The sequence below is a fragment of the Aedes albopictus genome, chromosome 1 (genome assembly GCF_035046485.1).
Source record: "Aedes albopictus strain Foshan chromosome 1, AalbF5, whole genome shotgun sequence".
Taxonomy (NCBI): domain Eukaryota; kingdom Metazoa; phylum Arthropoda; class Insecta; order Diptera; family Culicidae; genus Aedes; species Aedes albopictus.
This window is the reverse complement of record NC_085136.1, coordinates 100,874,999-100,896,234: the sequence shown is the minus strand read 5'-3', so window position 1 is coordinate 100,896,234 and position 21,236 is coordinate 100,874,999. Positions and strand designations below refer to the sequence as shown.

General features: G+C 44.8%; 1 protein-coding gene across 4 annotated transcripts in view; it reads right to left on the bottom strand.

Moving 5' to 3' along the window:
* Window positions 1-21,236, bottom strand: part of LOC115260031 (glutamate receptor ionotropic, kainate 2-like) — an 882,928-nt gene that overhangs the window by 178,829 nt on the left and 682,863 nt on the right. For all 4 annotated transcript variants that reach the window (XM_062845093.1, XM_062845094.1, XM_062845095.1 and 1 more), the window contains exon 9: window positions 7,433-7,585. In XM_062845093.1, coding sequence (XP_062701077.1) covers window positions 7,433-7,585 — 153 coding nt within the window. The remainder of the gene's footprint in view (window positions 1-7,432; window positions 7,586-21,236) is intronic.

The window sequence follows — 21,236 nt, the reverse complement described above, 5'->3', positions numbered from 1 at the left end:
CAATCTACTATCTGAAAGAACCCAGGAGCGATCCTTGGAAGAACTTCTGGAAGAATTCCTTAAGGAACTTCTCGAACTATCCGCTAAGGATATCCTGAAGATATCTTGAAAGGAACACTTATATAGGAATCGCTCAATAATCTTCTGGGGTAATCCCTGAGTTGTCCTGGTGGTATCATTGGATCTTCGTATAAGATTCTCTGAAGAAACTTCTGAATGAACTTCTGTAGGAATCCCTGAAGAAATTCAGCAGGAATCTTTGAATAAACATCTGCAAGAATCCCGGAAACTCCTAAAGGAATCTATGATGGAACTCCTGGAATGAAGTGGTGTTGGAATTTCTAATGGTACTTCAGAAGGAATCCCCGCAGGAACTCCTAGACTAATTTCTAAAGACCTCCTGCAGGGATTCCTGAAGACTTCTCACTTGATTCTTTATGAATCCTCCTGAAAAAAATATTTAAAAGGACTTCTGGAAGGATACCTGAACGAACTCACGTTGAAAAAGCTTAGGGAACTTCTGAAGGAATTCCTAATAAACACATGGAGGAATTCCTGAATCCTCCTGGAGCTATTAGGAAGACCCCTGAGCGAACTGGAGAGATCACCGAAGAAACTTTTGGAGCAATCCTTGAAGAACTCCTGAAAGAATCTGTGCAATTTTTTGTTGAGGCATCCCGAAGTAATTCCAAGAGGAATCCCCGAAGGAATTTCAAGAGGGATTATTGAACAAATTCCAGGAATTTCTTATGAATCTCCTGGAGGAATCTCTGAGGAATCTCTTGGACTAGACCTTTTGGAAGATTCTCTGAAGAAGCTTCTGGAGAGATGTGAATGTGCTTTCTAAGAGTTGAGAAATCAATTATAGCGCATTTGGTTCACCACTGGACTATCACACTAGTTTTCACGAGTGCGAAAACGCAAATATAAGTGCGCGATGGCATCACTCGGTGTCTTCAGAGCACTTATTCAGCATAGATTGAAGAAATAGTGCGCCGAAGACATCAACTTGATTTGATGCTATCGCGCACTTTTATTTACGTTTTCGCACTTATGAAGACTGAGTGCGCAGTCCAGTGGTGAACTAAATGCGGTATATTGTAATCAAACTCTTATGATAGTGATCGTGAGATTTTTTATCTCAACTTTATATAAACTTAATTTTGTTCTTGCACTGATCACCGGCGCGAAAAATGAAAATCGGCGGCGTGACAAACAGCGGCGTATGGCGCGCCGCCGATACATCGGTCGGCGTCGGCGTGGGACAAAAAGTGTCGGCGGCGGCGGCGTGGCGCGGCGGCGCGCAGGTCTAGTTGGCTGACCTGGAATATTTCTATAGTGTCTATAAATGACACTATTTATGGCGGAAACACTTAAAGTTATCCTTGTAGATTTGTAGGACTTCATTATAGGATCGTCCACCTGAACGACACAAAAGTTTATAATTATTTCAAGTAGACTTTATTTATTTGTTTATTTATTTATTTATTTATTTATTTATTTATTTATTTATCTATTTATTTATTTGTATTCATGTAACGTAAGGAAATCCCCTTCTTAAATGTTACACTCTGGTGAAACTAAGCTTTTTGACGATTAATTTACAAATAATTCAAGTTTCTGATTTTATTTTTCTTATACTATTATTGCATGTGTTCGAGTTCCTCTAACAGACCCCTTTTAAAGCTGTTCAAACTAGTAGATGATTTAAGAGTTGACGACAATCGGTTCCAACGTGAAATGCCTCTCGTGAACAACGAGTCACCATAGTAAGACTTTAGATTGGTCCAGTAACCGCGGTTACTCAATATAACAGATATGGTTACTGTTACCAGTGTAGACCTGATATTCTGAACTCCAAGATAGTTTGGCTGACCTGGAATATTCCTATAGTGTCTATAAATGGTGTTGTAGATTTCAGAGTTTCACGGATCCCAGTAGATTATGTAATTGCTAGTATTTATGACGAAAACACATAAAATTATTCTTGTAGATTTGGAAGGCTCTACTATAGGACAGTTTGGAATACCTAGAACATCCCAGAATATAAAACACCTTTTGATATTCATGGCGAAGGTTAAATGACCACAGGTGAACGTTATCCATATCCAAATTCAGATTTGAGATCAACTGGCATGTCAATTAGTCCGTTTCTCTAAATTGTATGGTGTTCAGGATGTTGTAGCTTGCCAGTTAAGCCAATACAGGAATTTCCATTTTCTTTAATAGAGGACTCAATTTGCATCAATTTTGCCGAATTCAGTATTCTGTTTTATTGAATGTGTGAAATAACTATGTTTGGGTCAAATATGACCCCTCTAGTTCTAAAGGGTTAATTTCCAGAAACGCCATGAAACACTTCCGAAACTCCCCTAGAAGTCCTGAAAACTTCTCATATACCCTCTTGAAACTCCCTTAACCCACGAGAACTTCTCTGTAGCTCACCGAAACCGCAGGAGTCCTCTAAAACCCACTATCATGATACCTCTCTGAGATCTCCAAAAAACTTCTCCTAAACCCTACTGAATCCCACTAAAGTGGCGCTCGATCACTCCGAAGACAGAATGCCGTGGAGAAGCTGTCGAAACAGCTCCCGGCGGACAATCCAAGACGAAGAAGAAGTGGGCTTCATGGCCGAGCGGTTTGCGGCTTCAGTCATTTCGGTGTCTCGTAAGCCTCGGAGTGTGGGTTCGATTCCCGCTCTATTCGGGGAAAACTTTTCGTTGAAACCAAACAATTTCCACTGGGCCACTGGGTGTTGGGTGTTGTTGTCCGCTGTCTTGTTCAGTCTGTACAAACTCTGGATGAAGACGGTGTAGTGCAGTGTCTTTTAAAACTTCCCTGAGAATTCCTAAAATTGTCTAAAACCCACCTAGAGCGTTGAAACAGCTTGAAATGCCTCTTAATCCCTATTCCAAAGCTACTTTAGCTTCTCCTAATAGTTTCTGAAACCCCTTGAAGCTTAACCTCGATCCAATGTCAAAATCGAGGTTTGGATGTAAAACATTTCTCGATTTCGCTAGTTTAGCCTGAAGTTAGGATTTATCCCATGGCAAGATCATCACCTTTACGTCCACGAAGTTCAACATTAGCAAGGACCTGAAAACAGCCCTGTTGGAAGATGCCAAGTAGGATCGTGAAGACTGCAACAGCGGCGGAACCTGTGAAAGAAAAGGTCACGAAGTCTACCCAGAAGGAGGCCATCGCTTTCGGAGGAAGTCCAAAAGGAGTGGCGGATGCGACTATTCGTGATATGATAAGCACTCGCAGAAGCGGGTGAGGCAGCCGTCAGGTGAGCAGCTGTCTGGCGGTGCCCGCAAGGCTAGGCGGGTAGTAACCCCGAAGGTCGGCAGTAATGCCGGCAAGTCGGACCCCAGCCAGGCGTCCCGGAAAGCTGGGAAGGTTGGGGATGAAAAGGCTGGCCCGTCCCGGTTGGAAGGAAACGGGGGGTTGCGACCGATGATAGGCCCTCAGGTACCACAAGTTAGGGCGAACCAAGGGGAGGACCTTCCTTGGACGAAGGTGGAGCGGAAGCGGAAGCAGAAGAAAAATCCGCAGGCAGAGGTTGCTAGGGACGTTAAACCACGACAGCGAAATAGAGCAGGTGCCAAGCGCGGCAAAGGCGACGCGCACGTCATCAAGACGGAAAAGTCTAAGTACTCGGATGTCTTGAAGGCGATGCGGAGCGACGCGAAGCTCGACGATCTCGGAGCTGACGTGCGCAGTATTAGACGTACTCGTACGGGCGAGATAATTATCGAGCTAAAGCGTTACAAGGAGCGAAAGGGCGCCGCCTACAAACTGTTGGCGGAAGAAGTCCTGGGCGAAGGTGTGGAGGTGAGGGCTCTGACGGCGGAGGCGACTCTGAAGGTGAGGAACCTGTACGAGTCAACAGACGCCGAGGATCTCGTCATGGTACTGCGGCAACAGTGCGAGGTAGAGGTGGCCGCTGCAGCTATTTGGCTACGGAAGGGCCCGGCAGGGACGCAGCTAGCCTTGGCTCAGCTACCTGTGGCGGACGTCAAAATGTCCGTTCAGATAGGGAACATAAAGGTGTGCTGGTCAGTTTGCCATCTGACCCTGCATAAGCCACCGAGTGCTTGCTTCCGGTGCTTTGAACCAGGGCACAAGTCGTGGGACTGTAAAGGCCCTGACAGGAGCAAGTTGTGTAGGAGATGCGGCGGCGAAGGCCATAAGGCACAAGGCTGCACGAGTCCTCCCACGTGTCTGATTTGTACTGGGAAATCCACGAACAACAGACACCCAACGGGTGATCCAAGGTGCCCGGCCTTCAAGAAAGCCTCAGCGAACAAATCACAGTGCAGGTAACGCACTTGAACCTGAACCACTGTGATGTGGCTCAGCAACTGCTTTGTCAGGCGGTTTCTGAGTGGGAGACGGATATCGCCATCATAGCGGACCCATACCGAGTACCCGCCGGCAACGGCAATTGGGTCGCGGATGGATCCAGAAAAATGGCGACTACATGGACGACGGGTAAATACCCCGTCCAGGAGTTGGTGTCTACTACCTATGAGGGCTTCGTGGTCGCCAAAGTAAACGGGGTCTTTTTCTGTAGCTGTTATGTGCCTCCGCGTTGGTAGATCGAGCAGTTCACGCAGATGCTTGACTGTATGACAACCGTGCTAACAGGGCGAAGGCCGGTGGTAATAGCGGGTGACTTTAATGCCTGGGCCGTGGAATGGGGAAGCCGTTTCACGAACCAGCGGGGTCAGATCCTGCTGGAGACGCTGGCCATGCTAGTTGTCGATCTGGTTAGCGCCGGTACCAAGAGTACCTACAGTCGGAACGGTGCGGAGTCAATCATTGACGTTACTTTTTGTAGTCCTGGCCTAAAAAGTAGTTCGAACTGGAGGGTAGACGATGGATACACTCATAGCGATCACCTGGCGGTTCGCTACAGTATCGACTACAACAACAGCAGGCAGCGGGTAGAGGAAGAGGCGGCTAGGCCAAGGCCTGCCCCAAGGTTAAAGCCGCGCTTAAGACCGAGATAAGAGCAAGCAAAAAGGCCTGCTTTGAGGGTCTCTGTCAGACTGCCAATACGAACCCGTGGGGTGACGCCTACAGGTTCGTTATGGCCAAGACGAGAGGTGTGATGGCTCCTACAGAGCAATCTCCAGAGATGTTGGAGGGGATCATCGGAGGGCATTTTCCGCGTCATGATCCTAGTCCTTGGCCTCCTTTAGTAGGACAGCCGGGGACTGGGGCTGGCGATGAGGAGAGGGTCACCGATTAAAAGTAGCTATTGCAGAGGCTCCCGAGATGTTCAGGTCTGCTATGCAGAAATGCTTGAACGAGGGAGTTTTCCCAGAAGTTTGGAAGAGGCAGAGCTTGGTTTTATTGTTAAAGGCGGGGAAACCACCCGTAGACCCGACGGAATTTAGACCAATATGCTTGATCGACATGGCGATCGAAATCATCATCCTCAATATAATGTTGAAACACACCGAAGGTGCAAATGGTCACTCAAATGAAGCGCTTCGTCAAACAATTGGAGTGATGATCAATGATAAGCTTGGTAGACACGTTGAATATGCCTGCAAAAGAGCCTCCACAGCTATAGTGGCACTGTCCCAGATGATGTCCAATAGCCCGGCTTGGGGTAAGGTGACAAGTATCAAAAGCTACCGTGATAAGCTGGAGGGTAATTTGCGTGAGGGTTGCGAGCGCGTACCGTACCGTGTTACATCTACATGCGCTGGTGCTCATCGGCATCCTTATCGAGGACGACATGGAGAGCTTCGAAGTGCGCGGCACAAGGGGCATACGCAGGACTTCCAGGTTAGTCTACATGGTCAAATGGCAGCGTGCGTGGGACAGTTTCATTAAAGGAAGGTGGAACCAGAGGATAATCCCTAGGGTAGATAAGGTACACCGGGGCAAGTTGAAACGGGTGGGGCAAGATAAAACGCGAAGTTTTGAAATAGATTTCAATACAATTTGTAAATTCTTCGTTCTCCATAAGATTGTTTGATTCAAAAACTATGTATTATGGCATTCACTATCATTGGACTATCATTGGATAACAACAGCAGGTATCATGAGCAAGTAACATTCCACCTGACTCAGGTCATTTCGGGCCATGGTTGCCTTCCCTGCCTATCAGCCCAACGAGGTTGATTACCTGATCTTCCCTAAGGTTGCTCGCAGTTCGCGGCAAGTACCAAGGGGAGGAAGGAATATGAGTTGCTGGAAAGAGGCTAATGACTTTTTATGTATTACATGACACCTAACGTGCCTTTACGCTTGTGGATCTGAAGGCCTATTTTTCAAAAAGTTTTTTTTTGAGACAATGAATTAGTACTATGAACAAATTTATGCCCAATTTCGCTTGCAGATCTCAGAAATTTCTCAGGCTTTCAAATAGCGCAGAAAATGTGGTCTGGTCGAAAAAATTAAATTCAGAAGGAACTATTTCTCGAAACATCGTGTGCCAATGTGTTTTCTATTCTCGAATCCGACGACACCAAACAGTGGTGATTTCCCGTTGATGCAATGCAATAATGTTAACATCGGCACACTATAGTAACAGCCGGCAACCACCATCCCCAGTAGTGGGTTGCATGCACAACATTTCCGCACAAGTGTAACTAACTCGTTGTGGTGATAGGTAGGGGGTTGCGGGGTGATGGGTGGACGAAACCACAAATACATGCACGCATAAACACGGTTTAACCGACCGTTCATCCGACCGAATGTCACCCCTGGCAAACGGCGGTAGTGGTGGCGACATGGGTGAACGAGAGAGTGTGCCAATAGGACTAGATGGGTAGCTTGTATTGGGGACCAGCGGAAATCTGATGTTTTGCGGAAACTCCTTGCTGCTCCGTATCCTTTAGTCCTGGAATGTTTGACCCAATATGGTTGGCTACGAATTTGTTGGATTCTGTACCGGTGCCATTGCTGCGCGCAGGTGTGCAGCTAACTGTGAGCATCGCTTCGTTTTCTACATGAGCACGTGACACACTCGTGTTTTGAATTGATAAAAGCTTGATGTAAAGATATGGAATAATGATTGTTCATTTGGGATGAAAATGCATTGGGTGGGTGGTTAAAAATTAAAACGTTTTAGATTTCCAAATCACAGTGCAGCTTCAAAGTTCCAAACGGAATGTTCTGGTGGTTTCACTTGAAGATTCTCACAAGAAACTTCAAACTACGCAAATACTTATGATCCATTTAGAGCTATGGAACATCTTTTAATAAGCTTTCAAGTTGAATACAAGACACACAGAGAACTTGTTTGTTTGGAAGTTCACACCAAGGTTTCGCATAGGTTTACGAGCCTCCTGAGCAGCGTTTTGAGCAACTACTTATAAACCTCCAGTCAGTCGGTTCAGCCGGCGTCAGTTAACCCAACAGATAGATACGTTCGGAACGCAAATACGGGTGGTGGCACAATACATACGATTTTCATGTAGTTTATCAGGCTGTATCCGTGGGGCCAGGTGTCCTGCGTATCACAGGACAACGGGTGGATGTCAATCTGCTGGCTGGTGTCCAGATCGTGCAGGGCTTTCGCGAACAGGTGGACGGCATCGTACATCAGCGCGGTCTCGGCCTGCGGGTTGGGAGAAAAAGAGAAGAAGGAAAAGCGGATGAAACCACTCATTCTGCTGGCGTATGTTTTGTGGTAAATTATGGAATGCAGTTCGGGGTCAGTTTAGGTCGGTCCGATGACGAAAAATGGTTTGTGATTAGGGACAAACGCGGTTAGGGATTCAAAGAGCTAATTAATAATTATAAATAACACTGGCCCTGAGATGTGGTGTCCCGATAGTGGACTCCGGAGGATGTCTAACATGAGTATAATCGTACAATGCACAGTAGGGTGTCTCAAAATAGAAAAAGTGTCAAAAAGTTAACTTGCTCACCCTTAGAATGATAGATTAAGGTCCTAGCAACAATAGTTCCATACATGAAAACTCAATCAAAAAATATTTTAAGGTTGCACGCATCGATTTTATGAAAAATGGACGATTTTTGGTATTTTTACCAAAAAATGCTAATATGAGTTGAAAAATAAAAGAAATAAAAATCATCAATCAAAGTAAATCATAGTTATGGGTCCCGCAAACAAAGTTTGGAGGGAGTTTAGGTCGACAAAGCTGATTTTATATATTTGACAAAGGTTAAAATATCAAACAATCGTGATTTTTTTCACCAAATTTTTCAAAAATGCTCAATTTAAAAGGATTTTAAAATTTTTCCTGCGACTTACAATTCCCTTATTTTATTGCAAATTTTGTGTAGATTATTTCGGCTGAAGACAGTTTTGAGCTAGCTTCTTCATGAGTTGAGATTTCGGCATAATAATGATAACACAATCAATGAAAAAAATCGGATTTTCTTGTGTTATTTGTTTTTGTTCATTAGTTTCTATGAGTACCATGCAAAAAAAAAGCAAATAACAAGTTTTTGACATGTTATGTTATGCAAGTATACATTTTTGAAGATTTTCAGAAATAATTGGGTTACTTTGATAATTTTACATTGATTGTGCTTACCGGTTCAAAGAAAGACTCAAAAAGTGGCTCGTTGCGATATTTTAGTAATATAAGTGATCGCAAGTCAGACAATCAAATTCCATGTGTGAAGTTCTATGATATATTTTGAGTGATGTGTAGATCGCTCAACAATTTTTACCTTTTTGGAACAGATTTTGGTGCTCTTGTTAAGCAAACATATAGGTTCTTTCTAGTTATACCAGAACTAATGCTCTAACATTGAAAACAACTAAAATGAAAATAAAATAGATAATAAAAACTGTAAGAAAGAAAAATATAGTTTTATAGTTTCAACCAATCGACATAAAAAATTAAATATGTGCATGGAAATGCAGGTATTTTCACGAATATAAGGATATTTTTTTTCTTCTTTTTATTCGCGAATTTTAACTAAAGCTAATTCTTTACACAATATTGATTTCTATTATATAATTTGATTTCAAAAGCAAACCCATAACACATATTTGCAGCTAGGGTTGAATTTCAGAAAACATCAGGATGTTTAGATTCCACTATTATTTAAAAAAAATAAATAAAACTTAGTGACTGGCCTAATATGTTACAAGGAATCTATGACAAAAGGTCGAAAGACATAAGGTCGAAGGACAAAAGGTCGAAGGACAAAAGGTCAAATAGAACAAAAGGTATAATTGACAGTAAACAATTTGGAAGACATGATAAAGTGGTCAGTATTTGACAGAAAAACAACAATTAGCTTATATACAGCTTTTTACTACCGCATTGCAATCCGAAAAAGATGCCTAGAATGATAGAAAGTAGAAGCCAATAGAAGGATATAAAGTAATGTTATTCATGAAAGTTAAATGTGGAAAATAGTACTCCTTGAAAGAATAGCCTATAAGTAGAAGAAGGATGAATAATATATTGAAATATTGTCAAGAGCAGTGATCCAAAATGTACTGTCAAAAACTGTAGTTTGCATGATAATCGTTGGTGTATGGTCTTGACTATCATGCAACAAAAACATTCACGTATGAGCAGATGAAATATTCATGGGTGACTGTGACATTTTTTTAATCACGGCAAAAAATGTAGAGGATTGGCAAATTGAGTGAACTAATGAAATCCCAGTGGTTCCGAAAACTGCGAACGGGACATGAGTATAACATAAGAACCGGAAGTGTGAAGAAGCGGAGACAAAGATTTTCGGATTGTGCGTTCCGAGGGTCATAACCATCAATGGAGCAGGGGAACAAAAGTCCCAACTGAATAGTTACGACCCACGTCTAACAAATCAAAAAGTCTCATGCCATACGGATATTTTCGAACCTGGCCAATTGAGTTTATGTTGAAACCCGATATCCTAGGCCATTTGGGAAATAAATATTGCGCTTGGGGTTTCGGGGACAATATAGGGACACTACTGAGGGTTTCCGCTATCCTCAAAACGCCTCTGTATCGACTTTGAAATCAAATCTGCTGAAAATGCTCTGAAGCTTCTTGGAATGCCTCCGAAATCTACCTTAAACCCCCTGAAACCCCATGTAACGCACCTTAGATCCTCCAAAACCCCCAAAAACGCCATGTAACGCCTCCGTAACGTTTCTGAAATCCACCGAAAAATTCAGCGCTTTTTCGAATGCCTCCAAAAACCCCCTAATACCGCCGGAAACCCCATGTAACGCACCTCAGACCCTCCGAAACCCCAGAAAACGGCATGTAACGCCTCCGTATAGTTTCTGAAATCCGCCGAAAATACTCTGAAGCTCTTTGGAATGCCTCCAAAATCCCCCTGAAACCCCCGGAAACCCCATGTTACGCAGTTCAGACCCTCCTGTTAGATATTATTAGAGTTTTGAATTTTTACGCCACTGTTTCAACAGGTAGATCGGCTAAATGAGTGACTACATCTGTTGTAGTCGCTAGGCTGCATGAGAGAAGTAGCCAACAAGGTATCATTGATGTGCTCTCGCAGCATCTCCAACAGGAGAAAATGTAATAGAGTTAGTTAATTTTCGATCATCGAACGTGTCAGTTGCGATCGTTGGAACGCACGTCGGTGGTTTAATACAGTCCACTTATAGTTGAAACAAACCGTGTTTTAGTAGTGCAATTAATAAAGTTCATTTTCGTGATCGTATCACATTAGTCGTCGCGTGTGTCGTCCGAAATTCCTATTCGCGGGTGCATTCGCTGAATTGCGAACCGGGAGTTATCCCACATTTTTGGTCCTGGCGATCCGGATTTGCCAGATCTGTGAAAAAGAATATCGGTGATAGTGCGCGTCGCTTGGGTTTGATTCGGTTATCGACCCGGTGTGATATACAATAGACCAGTGCGGTCTGATTGTTCGCCATTGTACATTGGCGCAGTGCACAGTGATATTACTCCGCCGGCGTGGAGAACGCTGGGGAAAGTGGATTAATTGCTGTTGTTGCTGGTGCTGATTGTTGCTGCTGTGGTTGGTGCTGACTGTTGCTGCTGTTGGATACGTCGTCGTCGTCGCGGTGCGGTGCTTGGATAACTGCATGCGTGGTTGCAGTTGATTGCCATCGAGGATCGAGAAGGATCTTGTTCGTCTGCTGTGGACATCACCATCGGTACCCAAGGCCCCTGGACGGTTGGATTCGCCGAAATTCAGATAAGTACAGTGTGCGTGAGATTGTGTGGTTGAGGTGGTTTAGCCTGGCTTTTATTACATTCGCCAGCTAGATCGAAAGCTCTACGAGCGGTAGAGAAATTTTAAGCTCTGATTGAGACTTAATTGCATGCGACACTGTACTCATCAGTAGCATTCTGTGGAGAAAGTGTTTGAGTTTCTCCGGTTTGATAATTTTGGGATTTAAGATTGCTTGATTTCACAGAGATTTATAAATTCTGGTAGATTTAATCTGTCAACTGTCAATCGTTCGGTCGCTTGAGGTCTCGGGAGTGAGTTGTGGTTGTGGTGATTCACAGTGCGTGATAAGTGCCTGCCTAACGATGACGGTGCCTGAGCTGAGACAACTTGTGAAGCAAGAACGACTTGCTTGGATATCTTTGGAGAATATCGAGGAGTTCTTGTCGTTGTACCAGGCGGATCGAGATAGAAGTGCAGTGAATCTACGATTGAAGAAACTGGATGAAGTGTATGATAAATACTGTGAAGTGAGAGTGAATATTGAAGTGATTACCGATGACTTGGACGTCGATCAAGGAACGGAAAACACCTCTGAGGATGGAGCTGTAGGACATGCTGATATGGTCGAGGCTCGCCAACGAGAAAACGAAGAGATCTTCAAGGAATTCGAAAACAAGTACTTTCGATTGAAGCAGGCGCTACTTTCGAAGGTCAGTGTATCAACGGAAGTTGTTGAACGCCGAAGGGATGAGGTCCAGACTCACCAGTCATCGCGAACGAGATATCCTGAACTGAAGTTACCCACTTTCTCTGGGAGACTGTCAGAATGGATGAACTTTCGGGACAACTTCAGATCATTGATACACGATAACAACCAACTCAGTGCGATCGATAAGTTCAACTACTTACGCACATCGCTGAAGGACGACGCTCTGTATCAGATCAACCAGATTCAGGTTACAGCTGCCAATTATGATCTAGCTTGGGGCATTCTGGAGTCAAAGTTCGAGAACCACAAGTTGATCGCCCAGGAGCACTTGAAGTCATTGTTCAATGTTGCTCCGATGAAGTCTGAGACTTTCCAAGGCCTGAATCATATCCTGATGACGTTTAAGATCAACCTTCAGCAGTTGGAGAAGTTGGGAGAAGATACTGCGCAGTGGAGCACGCTGCTAGCCTTCATGCTTTCCCAGAAGTTGGATGATGATACGCTTCGTCTTTGGGAAACTCACCATAGTTCGAAGAACATTCCGTCGTATACAGCGATGGTTGACTTTCTCGAGAATCATTGTGCCATCCTACAATCAACGTCGGCACGGAAGACCAATGAGTTCAAGAAAGCTTCGAAACCCCCATTTGTTCATGCTGCGGTATCAACCAAAAATTGCACGGTTTGCAATGGAGGTCCACATTCCGTTGAGCAGTGTTCGAGTTTCGGCAGAATGAAGATCGTGGATAGGAAGGTGCTAGCCCGGAAGCTTGGATTGTGTCTGAACTGCTTACGTTCTGGACATTTCGTTGCGGACTGTTCGAGATCATCGTGTGGAAAGTGTGGTCAGCGGCACCACCATTTGCTGCATCCATACAGCAACCCTGTAGGCCAAGGGCAGAACGTGAATCAGCCCTCCTCCCAGAGACACACGAAAGGACCTCAAGCCGCGAACTCTCAATCTCTGCAATCTAATCAAGCCCAAAACCGGAACAATTCTCAACACTCACAGACTACACCAACTCCAAGTACGTCCTCGCAAAATGCATGCCTACCACCTCCCACCAATCCTTCTACTGTACACCACACTGCTACACCATCAAAAACACACCACCATTCAAACACTGCTTTATTATCGACTGCAATTGTGAAGCTCGGTGATCACCATGGAAACACCGTACTTGCACGCGCTTGCTGGATAATGGTTCTCAGGTCTGTCTAATGACTGAGAATCTCGCTCAACGGTTGAGCTTCCGACGAATTCGGGAGAACATGCCGGTGAACGGAGTTGGTGGTTCGTGTTCAGTTGCCAAACAAGCTGTATTAGCAATAGTTCTGTCATGCAACTCGTCGTACGTGACAGGGGAAGTCAAATTCCTGGTTCTACCGAAGATTACTACAAGTCTACCGCAGCAATACATCGATACGTCATCGTGGAATCTGCCATCAGGAGTATGCCTGGCGGATCCCGGCTTCAATGAACCTGGTTCGATCGATGTGATACTGGGAGTAGCTGTCTTCTACGAGTTGCTACTATGTGAGCAGCTGAAACTCTCCAGGTCAGGTCCGATTCTCCACAACACGGAACTAGGATGGATCGTCGCTGGAGAGCTACCGGAAGCAGCTATCGTGAGCTACAGTGCAGTAACTTCATCGTCGGTAACAACTACAGAGGTGTTCGAGGAGCTGACAAAGTTTTGGGAATTGGAAGCTTGCAACACGAAGAGCTGTCTGTCCATCGAGGAGTCTGCCTGCGAAACCATCTTCGAGGAGACAACCACCAAAGATCTGGATGGGAAGTTCCGAGTTCAGCTACCAAAGAAGAAACACATGCTGGACAAATTAGGAAGCTCAAAGGCAATAGCTAGGAAACGCTATTTGTCAATGGAGAAGCGACTAGATGCCAACCCAGAACTAAAGACTATGTATACGGCATTTATGCATGAGTATCTTCAGATGGGACATATGATGGAGATAAAGGCGGAAGAGGAAGAATCAGGTCTAGAGTACTACATTCCTCATCACGCTGTCCTGAAGCCGGACAGCACAACAACTAAGCTAAGAGTTGTTTTCGATGCATCCTGTCCAACGGATACGGGTGTGTCCCTCAACGATGTTCTGATGGTTGGGCCTGTTGTTCAGGATGATCTGCGGAGCATCCTACTACGTTTTCGACTGTTTAGGTATGCTGTTATAGGAGATGCAGAGAAAATCTATCGAATGGTATGGCAGCAAGCGTCAGACCAACTTCTCCATAAGATATTCTGGAGAGATTCTTCGGAGGAGCCACTGCGGACGTACAAGCTTACTACCGTTACGTATGGTACATCATCTGCACCATACCTCGCTACTCGCTGTTTGAATCAATGTGCCGAAGAAGGGGCAGAACGTTATCCAGTTGCTGCAGCGATAGTCAAGAAGACCTTTTACGTGGATGATATGCTAGCGGGTTTCCACAGTGTTGAAGAAGGGAAACTTGTGTGCAAGGACGTCCGAGAACTTCTGCAAGGATCAGGCTTCAATCTGAGGAAATGGAACAGCAATAATCCGGAAATTTTGTCGGAAATCCCTTCTCAACTACGTGACGATCGTGAAGTTCTTGATCTGGATGAGAAGGCGACGGTGAAGACGTTGGGTCTAACTTGGGAGCCAGCTACGGATACGTTGCGGATCAAGGTTCCCAGCTGGAAGCCTGAAGGGCCAGTAACGCATCGAATCGTTCTCTCAGAGATCGCACGGCTTTTCGACCCATATGGACTAGTGGGTCCGGTAATAGTTCAAGGAAAACTATTCCTGCAAGAACTTTGGCAAGCAAAGTACTCCTGGGACGAGCTCTTGAGTGACGATCTCCAGTCACGATGGCTAGAGTTCAGGAGAAACCTCTATGAGCTTGATGCAATCTCTGTACCCAGATGGATTGCATTCGGGAAAGATGTGATCTCTTGCGAAGTTCACGGTTTCAGTGATGCTAGCGACAAGGCCTACGGGGCAACGGTCTACCTGCGATGTGTGAACCTGGACGGAGAAATAACGGTGAACCTGTTGATGGCCAAATCAAAGGTTGCGCCGTTGGAAGATCTCAGCCGAAGAAAGAAGAAGCAATCTACGCCTCGTCTAGAGTTGTCTGGCGCACTGTTGCTCGCCCATCTCTACGAATCCGTTATTAGCAGTCTGGAGCTTTCGGCAGCGTCTTTCTTTTGGACGGATTCGACAATCGTTAAATGCTGGATTTCATCGCACCCCTCAAGATGGCAAGCTTTCGTCGGAAATCGTGTGTCTGAGATACAGCATGCCACGAAAGGTGGCGTGTGGAATCATGTGCCAGGAATTGAGAATCCTGCTGACATTATCTCGAGAGGAGCAACGCCAGCGCAGATAGCAAACAGTTCCCTTTGGTGGAACGGACCAGAGTGGCTCAGAAAGGATATCGGATGTTGGCCGAAGAATATGCAAGTTCCAGATAAACACTTCGACTCGGTGACCCTGGAGGAAAGACCGCTCGTGTCTGCAGTTCTACAGGCACTACCTCCAAATGAAGTGTTCATGCTTCGATCGTCTGTTTTGAACCTTGTTCGGCTGATTGCCTGGATTCGTCGCTTTGCGAACAATTGTCGACAGAGGAGTGGACAACAGAGGATGATAGGGTCGTTGACAGCAGAAGAGCATGATTCAGCGCTGTTAGCTTTGGTACAGCTAGCCCAGTCAGAATGCTTTCCGCTTGACTTGGCAGACATCGCAGCTAAGAACGAGGTGAGACCAACTTCAAAGTTGCACAATCTACACCCCATGATGATCGATGGGATACTTTGCGTTGGCGGCCGGCTGGGAAACGCTCCGGTTTCACCAGGCCGTAGACATCCAATGATTCTGGACAGTCGCCATCCGCTTACAAAGCTGATTCTTTTGGATTATCATCATCGGCTACTACATGGAGGACCACAGCTGATGATAGCTTGCGTTCGAGAGAAGTTCTGGCCATTAAGCGTACGGAACCTTGCGAGGAAGATCATGCACGAGTGCGTGAAATGTTTTCGAGCAAAGCCACGTAGCCATGAGCAATTGATGGGAGATCTACCACTGGAGCGAGTATCGCCAGCCCCTGCCTTCCAGCGTGTGGGCATCGACTATTGTGGCCCTTTCGAGTTGCAACCAGCCACCCGAAAAGGAGCACCGGTGAAGTGTTATCTTTGCCTGTTTGTGTGCTTGGTCTGCAAAGCAGTTCATGTTGAAGTTGTGATGGATCTCACAAGCGAAGCTTTCCTTGCCGCTCTAAGGCGATTTGTCGCAAGGCGTGGACGGCCTGAGATGATTCTGTGCGACAACGCCTCCAACTTTGTCGGAGCCCGACGAGAGTTGAACGAGCTGCATAGACTATTTCAACAACAGCAATTCCAGGAACAAGTTTCAACGAGTGCAATGCGAGACTTGATAGAGTTCAAGTTTATCCCAGCGAGATCCCCGAACTTTGGCGGCCTATGGGAGGCCGCAGTCAAATCGCTGAAAGGGCATATGCGGAGAGTAGTCGGTAACAGAACGTTAAAACTGGACGAGATGCACACTGTCGTGACGCAGATTGAAGCTTGCCTCAACTCAAGGCCGTTGACACCGTTGAGCAACGATCCGCGTGACTTGGAAGTTCTAACGCCTGGGCACTTCTTAATTCAGCGCCCTCTTACCGCTATACCTGAGCCAAGCCTCAGCGAGGTACCGGAGGGAAGACTTAGCAGATGGCAACGTGTCCAAAGCTACAGCCAGCAGATTTGGAAACGTTGGTCAACGGATTACCTGTCGACGCTGCAGAGCCGCAACAAGTGGACAAGACAGCGAAATAACCTGAGCGTTGGAACGATGGTTCTTCTTAAAGAAGATAATATTCCTCCACTGAAGTGGAGGTTGGGAAGAGTAACGGAGATTCATCCCGGTCCAGACGGAAATACGAGAGTTGTCACCGTCCGCACGAAGGATGGTTCGTATCGTCGAGCCATTTCGAAGATTTGTATTCTGCCTATGCAAGATACCAGCGCAGTTGCCGAAGAACAGTGAAGCCTGTTCAACTATAAGTATTATCGCCCCCGTTGGGGCACTTTGGCATCTTGCGGTGTACTTCCGCCGCTTTCGCCAGGGGGCTACCCCTAAGTTATGTATTTCATCTGTATGTATCCAGCAACCCACTGATCGGCTCTCCTTCGACAGCAATATCCCGTTCTACGTATTTCTGGACATCCTGTTCATCCGACTACAATGAAATAAAGTGATCATCGCCCCCATTGGGGGCAACCGTTGGCAACTTCGTGGCACTCTGGCCACAACTGCCGAGGGGGCCGACGTTTAAGTTATGTTTAGCACAATTGAATTTGTATTCCGGATCCAAATGCGTTATCATTCTTTGGCAGATTTGGATCCACCACTCATCGTGTTCGTCCATCAATGTGATCAAGGAAGATCAGCTCAGCTAAGTTTGGCCCCATATGGGGCAAAGTTGGCGATTTACGACGGCACAAGTCGTTTATGCCAGGGGCCGCTATTCAAGTTACGTTAGGTTAAGTTTGAATCAACTCGGAAGCCAATCGTTTTCCCTTCCATCAGGATCAACTCCACGGACTCAACAATCATCGCTCATCTAGTATGTGTTCTCCCACGGATTTCAACAACTACAGCTAAGTATGGCCCCAGTAGGGGCACTATTGGCAGACGGCGGCGCTTCTTGCCGCACACGCCAGGGGCCGCCCTCAAAGTTACGTTTTTCAAGCCTAAAAGATTGTTCGGAGCCCAATCGGTCTTTCTCTTCGACAGACATCCTCTACGTTGACTTCAAGCTCAGCATGACGGCCACTTCTCCGTAGCTTTTACGCCCCCATAGGGGCACACTTTGGCACGAATGGACACCTGTTCCGTTATCGCCAGGGGGCGACAGATAAGTTATGTCCCTCCAATTTTCAAATCATTTCGGAATCAAACCGTGTCACTCTTCAACAGCATACGGGTACGACCGGAAGAAGCTATGAATGAGAAGCAGCGTCAGGATCTGATGGCATCATCGGAAGGCATCGAATGAGGATCAGTCGTAGTCAACTGGCGAACGGACAAGAATCGTTTACAGCGTACAATAGGAGGTCAGATCGGGAACCATACAACGTTGGCAGAAGGTCGACGAACTGGAGAAGATCCGTTTTGTCGTGTATTTCAATAATTAGTTTTAGATGTTTTGAATTGGAATTGAGTGAACTCAAGGCGGCCGGTATGTTAGATATTATTAGAGTTTTGAATTTTTACGCCACTGTGTCAACAGGTAGATCGGCTAAATGAGTGACTACATCTGTTGTAGTCGCTAGGCTGCATGAGAGAAGTAGCCAACAAGGTATCATTGATGTGCTCTCGCAGCATCTCCAACAGGAGAAAATGTAATAGAGTTAGTTAATTTTCGATCATCGAACGTGTCAGTTGCGATCGTTGGAACGCACGTCGGTGGTTTAATACAGTCCACTTATAGTTGAAACAAACCGTGTTTTAGTAGTGCAATTAATAAAGTTCATTTTCGTGATCGTATCACATTAGTCGTCGCGTGTGTCGTCCGAAATTCCTATTCGCGGGTGCATTCGCTGAATTGCGAACCGGGAGTTATCCCACACCTCCGAAACCCCCAAAAACGCTATATAACGCCTCCGTAACGTTTCTGAAATCCGCCGAAAATGCTATGAAGCTCTTTGGAATGCCTCCAAAATCGCCCTTAAACCCCCAGAAACCCAATGTAACGCACCTCAGACCCTCCGAAGCCCCAGAAACGGCATGTAACGCCTCCGTAACGTTTGTGAAATCCGCCGAAAAATGCTCTGAAGCTCTTTGGAATGCCTCCAAAATCCCCCTAAAACCACCAGAAACCCCATGTAACGCACCTCAGACCCTCTGAAACCCCCAAAAACGCTATGTAACGCCTCCGTGACGATTGTGAAATCCGCTGAAAATGCTCGGAAGCTTCTTGGAATGGCTTTGAAATCCCCCTTGAACCCCCTCTGACTCCATGTAACGCACATGTGACTCTCCGAAACCGCCGAAACGCCATGTAACGCCTTCGTAACGTTTCTGAAATCCGCCGAAAATGCTCTGAGGCTCTTTGGAATGCCTCCAAAATCCCCCTTAAACCCCCAGAAACCCCATGTAACGCACCTCAGACCTTCCAAAACCACCGAAAACGCTATGTAACGCCTCCGTAACGATTATAAAATCTGCTGAAAATGCTCTGAAGCTTCTTGGAATACCTCTGAAATCCCCCTTAAACACCCTCTGACCCCATGTAACGCACATGTGACTCTCCGAAACCCCCGAAACGCCATGTAACGCCTTCGTAATGTCTTTGAAATCAGCCGAAAATCCTCTTAAACTTCCTAAAAAACCTCCAAAATCTTCCTAAACTATCCCCCTTCCCTCTCAGACCCCAAGTAACGCCGCATTTCTCTTTCGCAATTTTCGGAATCACTCCAGCTCTACATTTCAAAACAGTCATTTCGTACTCCCATCATCTTGATTTGTGTTACAATCATGGTGCCAAATGTTAAATTCATGGTAGACGACATTCATGCATCGACGGCAGTATGAATGTAGTGTGTGACGGTAGTATGCAACATTAGTCATGACGGTAAAGGCGTTGCGACGATAATGAAAAAAATGTACTATACGGTTCACGGGTTGGGAGGTATGGCTTTCAATCTTTGGAGGAATAACTTATGAAAGCTTAAGAATCCGTTTTAGAGTTATTCTTGCAAAGACTGAACGCCATACCTCCCAACATAATCATCAACAGTCGAAATTCGAAGAAATTATTTATACTTATACAGTGTAATTCGTCGGAATTACCTATACAGTATGCGGCAGGAAAAAATGCGAAAGTGTTTTTCAACTTCAAACCTCATTTTCGTCCATTTGACATTAACCAATCTATGTTTCAACGTTCCATGATCTATAATAGGCTAGTTTTCTGAACAGTTAATTAAAAAATTTCCCATTTTCGTCACTAACCTTTACAGGGCGGCGCCTGAAGATGAAGACAACCAGAATTTTCAAACCGCAGAAAATCGCACAGGTCGCTAAATTTCGCATCTGATAAAACAAAATTTTTGATTTTCTCTATAATATCATCAAATATATGTACTTATTTCATCTGGTATGTGAAACTACATGGCTCTGGATCAGTGTGGTCTGGTTGTTCATCGAATTTGAGCTAATTTTGTTACTGTTATAGTAATTTTGTTTAATGACCATTGGGCGCGCAGTTTATTGATATCCGCTTATTAGGCCTACATTATCACATGTTAAACATCAAATATGCTTATTTTTATTTTTCAGTGCTAGAATATAGACATTGACTGATACACTGTCATGAAAAAATAGTCATATATATCCCATATTTAGCGTGTAATAGTGCCTTGAACTTTTCGCATTTTTTCCTGCCGCACCCTGTAAATCCAAGAGGAGATGATCACTAATCACAAGTCGTAATTGTTTCTGCAGTATAGATAGGAAGAACAGCTATTGAATTAAAGAAGGAAAAAATTCTGATTGAATTATAAGTCAGTGCTGAAAATTTCATTTCGTCATATCTAAATTCAATCACCTACAGCTTATTCTAGAAGCTGAACCTGAGAATATGGTACATATATGAAAAACTTGTGCGGCTAGACCAGTTCTGTGAGAAAGTCACGGAAAAACCGCTATTTTTCCAATATTTAAGGTAAATGTCACGGACTACATTTGAAAAATGCCAAATGATATTCACCGTGAATATCATTGGGATTTTTCGAAGGTAGTCCGTGACATTTACCTTTAATATTCAAAAAAGTTGCGATTTTTCCGTGACTTTCTTACATAACCGAGCTAGCCGCACAAGTTTTTCATATACCCTATTCTCAGGTTCAGCTTCTAAAATAAGCTGTAGGTGATTCAATTTAGATGTGACGAAATGAATTTTTCAGCACTGATTATAAGTACCCAAATAGTCGATAATTAATTCAGTAACAAAACTTAAAAGAACAGCCTATAAATTTAAGAAGGAAAAATTACTACAAAACATCAAACTAAATTGCCATTAAATACTACATCAACACAACTTGAAAGAATAGCCTATAAACAAAAGAAGGAAAAATTTCCTATAGAAATGTCAGTGGCTGAAAAACATATGATTACTATAACAGCACCATAATGTTTCTCTCAATGAGCAACAACATGAACTATTTATTCTTATAAGTGACACACCAGCTGGTAACTTGGTCTAGTAATGTTTTTGTTCATTCAACCTTTTGTCCATTCGACCTTTTGTCCCTTCGACCTTTTGTCCATTCGACCTTTTGTCCTTCGACCTTTTGTCCTTCGACCTTCTGTCCTAAAGCCGTTACAAGAGGTGTTAACCTAAGAAATGTCAATG